This window comes from Lolium rigidum, chromosome 6, assembly GCF_022539505.1.
Source record: "Lolium rigidum isolate FL_2022 chromosome 6, APGP_CSIRO_Lrig_0.1, whole genome shotgun sequence".
Classification (NCBI taxonomy): Eukaryota; Viridiplantae; Streptophyta; class Magnoliopsida; order Poales; family Poaceae; genus Lolium; species Lolium rigidum.
Window position 1 is genome coordinate 278,888,956 of NC_061513.1, and position 8,008 is coordinate 278,896,963.

The 8,008-nt window shown below is 43.6% G+C and overlaps 1 protein-coding gene across 1 annotated transcript; it reads left to right on the forward strand.

Annotated features, from left to right (window-relative positions):
* Positions 1 to 1,828: 1,828 nt before the first annotated feature.
* LOC124666956 (fruit protein pKIWI502-like) lies at positions 1,829 to 5,258 on the forward strand. The gene is made up of 5 exons (XM_047204292.1): positions 1,829 to 2,436; positions 3,772 to 3,871; positions 3,951 to 4,046; positions 4,128 to 4,208; positions 4,667 to 5,258. Exons 1-5 carry the CDS (start codon positions 1,925 to 1,927, stop codon positions 4,727 to 4,729), a joined length of 852 nt encoding a protein of 283 aa, XP_047060248.1. The 5' UTR covers positions 1,829 to 1,924; the 3' UTR covers positions 4,730 to 5,258.
* Positions 5,259 to 8,008: the final 2,750 nt, after the last annotated feature.

Sequence of the window (8,008 nt, forward strand, 5' to 3'; positions counted from 1 at the left end):
GTGGTGTAGTAGGGATGTCCTCATCAATGACTGGTTGACGAATGCTTATACGTCTTGAAGTCTAGTTAAGTACGAACCCGTACTTATTGCTGCTTCTACGGGACATAACCGGGCAGGTATGAAGATCGGTACGATAAAGAACGACGCTAGCAAGGTTACCCTTCCGGCTTGGCTCAGGCGGGTTATGGACGCCACTGGTTATCTTCAGGACTCTTAGTCCAATTTGTATCTTGTCCGTACTCGGATGTTTTTTGATCTTCTGTATGATTTGGATCTTTGTATGTATCTATTTGTATCTTGACTCGTTGGAGTCGTTGTTGTAATATATATGTTTCTTGTGGGCTCTATTGTAATCCTGCTGTAATGTTACCGCTCGTGACAATTCCTCCGGCATCACGTGTGTGATCTGTCGCGCATGTCGTGTCGGAGGGCGTCTCTGGATCGATATCGTGCGGATTTCGGCTGGATCGCTGGGATCCTCATGGTACCGGTTTCGGGGCGTCACATTCTCGTCCTGATTTATCATATGCTATGAGTTTGGTCAGTCGACACATGGCTGATCCTGGTAAAGAACATTGGAAAGCTGCTGGTAAGACCGGTGAGGGACTCGTAGGCTATGTGAAAGATGTTCAGTGGATTTTCAGGTACCTTCGTGGCACATCCAAAGCTTGCTTGAAGTTTGGCAAAATCGGTGAGGGACTCGTAGGCTATGTGGATTCAGATTTTGCTGCCGATTTGGATAAGAGAAGATCCCTCACAGGTTATGTGTTCACTGTTGGTGGATGTGCTGTGAGTTGGAAGGCAACGTTACAACCTGTTGTTTCCCAATCTAAGATCGAAGCAGAATATATAGCAATTAATGAAGCTTGCAAAGAGTCTGTTTGGTTGAAAGGTTTGCATGCTGAGCTTTGTGGAGATGATTCTTGCATTAACTTGTTTTCTGACAGTCAAAGTGCAATATACCTTAGTAAAGATCAAATATTTCATGAGAGGACAAAGCACATTGATATCAAGTACGATTATGTTCGCGATATTGTTGCTCAAGGTAAACTGAAGGTATGCAATATAAGTACTCATGATAATCCTGCTGATATGATGACAAAGCTAGTTCATGTTTCCAAGTTTGAGCTTTGCTCGAGCTTGGTTGGTATAAATGTTTAGCCCAAGTGGCTGTTGGCACCAGTAAGTATTTTTCTTTGTTGTTCAGGAGATTGTTGAAGTTCATGCTACAAGATGGAATTTGTCTCAAGGTGGAGTTTGTTGCATTGTGATTCAAATTCATATACTAAAGGGAGGCTAACTTCTGACGAGCGGAGCGAGGCTCGTCGCGCGGAGGCTTGGGCCGAAGCGTAGTGGAGGCAGAAGTTAGCCCATACGTCGTGCCCTGAGAGACGCTTGCGAAGGGGGGTGCGGGGGGCGGCCCCGCGCATCTGTCATGGATCGTTGGCACCGCCTATATATACATCTTGTAGCCGCCGGCTAGGGTTTATCAGATTATAAGATAACCCACGACGTTTGTAAATACCCCCCGATATAGTGAAGTTTTGCTGGCTGGCGCCCGTGGTTTTTCCCCTTCTGTGTTGGAAGGGGTTTTCCACGTTAAATCTTGTGTCTCCGCTGTGTTTACCTTTATCGTTTTTCGTTATTTGCTTGTTGTTTTTATAACATGCAGATTTAATCTTAATTTTTTTAAAGTTTTAAAAATATGTTTTTTTAAAAACCAAGAGCACTAATGCTCATGTGGCAAAGTCACCCTCAAAAGAGACCACTTCTATTTTGGGGTCTGGTTGGGGCAGAGTTTTCTTGTTTGACTTGAGGAGAAATCAAACATGTACACGTCCTGTACAAAACTTGGCTGCTTCGCGGGCGGCCACCGTGACCGTGAGATCCGGCAGCCTCCCACATCTCCGCCGAAGCTTTCCCGATGCTCCTCCGATCGCCGCCGCGCAGCCTCCCCCACCTCCTCCGGCCGCACCACCTCCGCGCCCTCTCCAACGCCGCCGCGGCGGCGCTCGCGTCTCCGACCCCGCCCCCGACACCCCCCTTGCCGGCCGAGTGGACGGAGGCGCCCGTCTCCGCGGTCCGCGCCGCCACCTCCGACGCCTCGCTCTTCCACGTCTCCCTCGACCTCTCCTCCCACGGGCCCCTCCTCGCCTCCCACGTCGCCGCCGGCCAGTTCCTCCCCTTCCGGCTCCCCGCCGCGCCCTACCCCATCTTCCTCGCCATCTCCTCCCCTCCCCCGGCCTCCTCCTCCGCGCGAGGGTCGTTCGAATTCCTCGTCAAGCGCCTCCACGGCACCCCCTCCGCGAGCCTCTGCGACCTCCGCCCCGGCGACCTCGTCCGCGTCGGCGGCAGCGTCGTCGGCCGCGGGTTCGAGGTCGCGAGGGTCGCCGGTGCCCGCGAGGTGCTCGTCTTCGCCACCGGATCCGGGATCAGGTGCCTAATTTCGCCCTCTGCTTCTGTACTGTCTGACGTTCACTTTTGTTTTTGAGGAATTATTCAATTTTGTTTATTTACTCATCCAGTGAACTTGTCAAACCCGCATCAGTTACACTGTGAGTCTAGTACGAGATGCACGATTGTTCAATCTTAGGGCTGAGTAAATGATCTGCATAGGCAATTGTACAATGTTTCGTCAGCTATTTCCATATTTGCTTCGTCAGACAGTCGATTGTGCTGTGTTGGTTGGTAACTGCAGAATCTGTCTTGGGCTCCTTCGATTCATAGGATAGGAAAATCATAGAAATAGAAAAGACATAGGAGATGCACAATTGCTCAATCTTAGGGCTGAGTAAATGATATGGATAGGCAATTGTACAATGTTTCGTCAGCTATTACCATCTTTGCTTCGTCAGACTGTGTTGTGTTGTTTGGTAACCGCATAATCTGTCTTAGGCTCCTTCGATTCGTAGGATAGGAAAATCATAGGAATAGGATTGGCATGGGATTGAAATGTCGTTGCTGGTTGAATCCTATGGGAAGATGGGTTCTCTTTGATTGTAGCAAAAGAATTTTCCATGAAGTATGATCTAATGTTCTTTTCCTAAACTACAAGATTCCTATAGGGATATGGTCCTATGAATCAAACAACTTGTGTAGATTTTTTTTCAAAGGATTCAAATCCTACAAAATTCCTATACAAATCCTATGAATCAAAGGAGCCAGAAGTGTGTTTGACTGTAGCAAAGGAATTTTTTCATGAGGTATGAGCTAATGTTTTTTTCCTTTAGGAATTACACTACAAGATTCCTATAGGAATTTTTTCATATAGGATATGTTCCTATGAATGAAACAACATGTATAGAAAATTTTCCCATAGGAATCAAATCCTACACAATTCCTATGTAAATCCTTTGAATCAAAGGAGCCCTTCATCTTCCTATAGGATTCAAGTAGACATGTCATTCCAATCCTATACCTTTCCTATTCCTATGTTTTCCTATCCTTTAAATCAAAGGAGCCCTATACAAGGATGCTCATTCAATCGAAATAGCGGAACAGTTAAAATCATGGGGAGGTCATCACCTATCTACATGGTATGTGGCAGCCATAGTCTTATCTAATTTGTTTAGCTGGAACCTTGTTGCATCTAGGATTCTGCTTTCTCCATACGCTGCATCTATGTCAACTCACCAATTCACCCATACTTTAAGCAAACCTTATTGTTCTGTCCATTGTATCAGTGATGTGGAAATTACATTCAGAGAAGATATCTTTCATTGGAGTGTGTATTCTTCTCATATCATCTTTTTTTACATTTATTTGTTTCAGTCCAATCCGGTCACTCATAGAGTCAGGTTTTGGCGAAAATGAGAAGGTTGATGTAAGCCTTTTTTATGGGGCTAGAAACCTTCAGAGGATGGCATATCAAGTAGGTGTTAGTCTTTGGTCTACGTTTTTTGTATTATTAACCAGTGTATATAATGGACTGTGACTGTGTGCTTTGGCAGGAGAGGTTCAGTGACTGGGAGTCCAGAGGAATAAAAATTATACCTGTTCTCTCTAGACCAGACGATCAGTGGACTGGTCAGAGAGGCTATGTTCAGGTACTGTAATCATTTTTGGCATTTGGGTTTTTTCTTAGCTCAGTTGTTCCCTTGTATTCTTATGTACTTTGTGTTTTTCAGAATGCTTTTTCAAGGACGAAGAAGGTTGTAAATCCGTCCTCGATGGGTGCAATTTTGTGTGGACATAAACAGATGACTGAGGTATGCCTAGCTCTCTTATGTTATCATTTCTAAATTTATAGCTGATGATACAAGTTGCCATTGGATCTTGTTCATGTGTCCCAATGCTTCTTCTACATAAGATGGCCACACTTATCCTGTTATTCTAGATATGCTTACATCAATAACACATTGTCAGTTCAAATGAAATTACTTATCAAATATAGACACAAGTGGGCCATTGTTTTTTGTGGGCCATACTGTTCTTGCTATGGATTGGTAGTCAATACTCTATTTGAGGCCATATCAGTAGCATAGCAGAGTACCAGCACAAATTTGTTATCCAGACCTTGCAATTTATTTTACATTTGGAGAAATATATAAATATACAATGGATTGCTGTCATTCAAGAGTAGTACTCTCCATTTCCTATTCTGAACTTAGCTGCTTGTTTCAATGCTCACATCCTGATCTTTGTCTATGTTAATTCATATGTGCAGGAAATTAGTAGGGCTCTTGTTGCTGATGGTATGTCGAAAGATACAATCTTAACAAACATCTGACTGCCACTAGAACACGTTTCTGGCCCTTCTGGCTGTTGTACACCTGCCACTACGATCTAGTGGCTCTTCTTTACAGCAAATGCGATGGACTTAAAGATCGCAACAGAGATACAACTACATTACAAATAAGGGCAACTCATTTTCTTTCACCTTGCGAGTTGCAGCATCAACCATCTTATTGCTGGATGATGATAACCTGATGTATTTATCCCAAGCACCAGGTGGGCATTTGAAAGCCCATAGTCTAGAAAATGGTTTGTAGCATATTGAGACAGTACTCCCCTGGAAGGTGCTGATGTATTTGAAAACCGAAAGGGGATATGGGTTGTAAAATAGTAAAATTACCAGTTTTCAGGTAGTGTACCTTCAGATATGATCGGTCACAAGTTATTGTGCCGTGAAATTTTGATATGTTTGAAGGTTGTATTTTGTTTTATTGAGTTATAGTTTGAGTGCAGTAGCGTGCTTGGATGTATGTGTAGGTTCTCCCGAATGAGACAAAGGAAATACATAAAAAGGCTTCTTCATTCATCCAACTGTCTGCAATTGGATGTCACCAAAGAGCTGTATGCTACAATATGCACTTCACACCGTGGCGCAATGTTAGTTTGCATTGATGTGGAGTAACTTCTTAGGCGTGTTAGAGTTTGCATTGACACCTCAGTTCCCAGCTTTCTGTCTGTACTTTTGTTCTTGTGTTCAAGTCTTCAAGGCACGGTTTTATCACCACAACGTCAGAAATGGGAAGGAACGGAAGTATTATTTTCCAAGCGACCCACCATCAGGGATCGATTTTCATTATCATGGGGGATAACGAAAACATGTCGTCAAGTCTGTTCTTACACAGCAACCGCTATTTCCTACGCAAAAGCTATGTACAACACCATTACAGCTACTAGAGGACAACAGCCTCAGAGTAGCACAGAACGGCACCAAACAAACCAACGATCATCTACTAAAGATCAGGGTAGTCTAACCATCTTAATTGGAGCACATATGACATCACAGCTACCAAAAACAGGGGAAGGTTTTCCAGGAGGCCAAACCAACAGCCTCCAGCACCCAAACGAGGAGACAGTTTTTCCTCTGACAGAAGGCGGGGAGGCGGGGAACAGCTACCATCAACATCAGTCGTCAAGGTTATCAGCGTCTTCTTCTTTGTCATCATCAACGTCCATGTCATCATCTTGTTGATTCATCAGGCGAGGGATATTACTTGCACCTGCAGAGTCACTTCTTCTATTCACAACTCCAACAGCTAGAGAGAGGAGTGCATTAGCGCGTTGATTCAGCTGTGAGGCTTCAGCTGCAGAATGAGAACCATTAGCATGAAACATTAGCTCAACAGGATTTTTAGGGTAAATCTTATCAAAACAAGCTTTATTACGCGCTTTCCAAATGGCCCAGCAAATTGCTGCCAATCCAGCAATTTGAACATTGCGGCTGGCATTGGAGTAATTGGGCATCCACCAAAAATATTATGCAAAGGACCCAGGTCGATTATGGGCCCCCACAGTCATTCCCACCATGCTCCACATGAATTTTGCTGCAGTACAAGAAAGAAAGAGATGCAAAATAGATTCATGGGCAAAGCAAAAGAGACAAGAAGGGCTGCCAACCCAGTTCCTTTTCAATAGATTGTCTTTTGTTGCTATGGCATTGTGCCAGATGAGCCATAACCAGATTTTGATCTTCAGAGGGATTTTGCTCTTCCAAAGATGCTTGAAGGACCTGTCCACACCATTACTACAGAGTTTTTTGTACATACTCTTGACAGAAAACTGTCCATTTCCAGCTGGGTCTATCAATATCATCAGTCAAGGTTATCTGTTGAATAATTTTAACAAGCCCACACCACAGTTCCATTAATCCTGTAGATAACCATCTCCTAAAGGAGAGTCTCCAACACATACCTGCTGCAGCAGCCACTGTGATATTTTGTTCATTACATATCTCAAAGATTTCAGGGAATTTGTCCTTCAGAGGGGTATGCCCACACCAGGCATCACCCCAGAAACTGGTCCTGCATCCATTTCCTACAATCATCCTTCTCCCACACAGATATAAATCTCTAATATGTAACATATCAGAGGAGAGTCCCCACAGGTAAAGTAAATGCCAGCATCTCCCAGATATTTTCCCCCCATGAAATTCTGCCAAGGTCCTTCATCTTTTTCCAGCTTCCACCACCATTTGCACATCAGACTGATGTTGAATTTATGCAAGTTTTTCACTCCAAGGCCACCCTTACTTCTGGGCTTACAAATCCATCTCCACTTAACAAAGTGGTATTTCTTTTTATCTGCAGCCCCAGCCCAAAAGACAGCTCTGATGGGTCTTGATATATTTTCTATATTAGTTTTGTGGAGAAGCCTCAGAGACATCTGATACACAGAAATATTGGATAGACATGCATTAATCTTGATCAATCTTCCTCCAATACTTGTCTGCTATGAACTGCAGCTCTGCAACTGACAGTCTCCTGGCACAAACAGGAGTACCCAAGTACTTAATGGGCCACTTGCCCTTCTGACAATTGAAAAGATCTACATAATCTTGCAACTTGTCAGGTTCATCAAGTACCAACATGATTTCACTCTTTTTAAAGTTAATTTTCAGGCTAGACATTACTTCAAATAAGTACAGCAACAGCTTTAAGTTTCTAGCACCATCAAGATCATCTTGTATCAACAAAATTGTATCATCTGCATATTGAAGAATGGCTACACCATTTTCCACCAAATTATCAGCCAAAACTTTAAGTAAACCATTTCTTTGTGCATTTTCAATCATTTTGGACAAACTATTAGCTGCCATGTTAAACAAAAAGGGAGCAAAAAGATCCCCTTGTCTCACCCCTTTGAAACTGCCAAAGTATGGACCCATCGTATCATTAATCTTAACACTAAGGGTCCCTTTTGTGATTGCTTCTTTAATCCAGATATTCCATTTGTCACTGAAGCCCTTCTATCTGCAACAATCTAACAGAAAGTTCCAGTTTACTTTATCATATGCTTTTTCAAAGTCAATTTTCAGCACCATGATGTCTACGTTCCCCCTCCTTTCCTGTAGACAGTGTTGGGCCTCCAAGAGCAGAGGTTTGTAGAACAGCAGCAAGTTTCCCTTAAGTGGATACCCAAGGTTTATCGAACTCAGGGAGGAAGAGGTCAAAGATATCCCTCTCATGCAACCCTGCAACCACAAAGCAAGAAGTCTCTTGTGTCCCCAACACACCAAATAGGTGCACTAGTTCGGCGAAGAGATAGTGAAATACAGGTG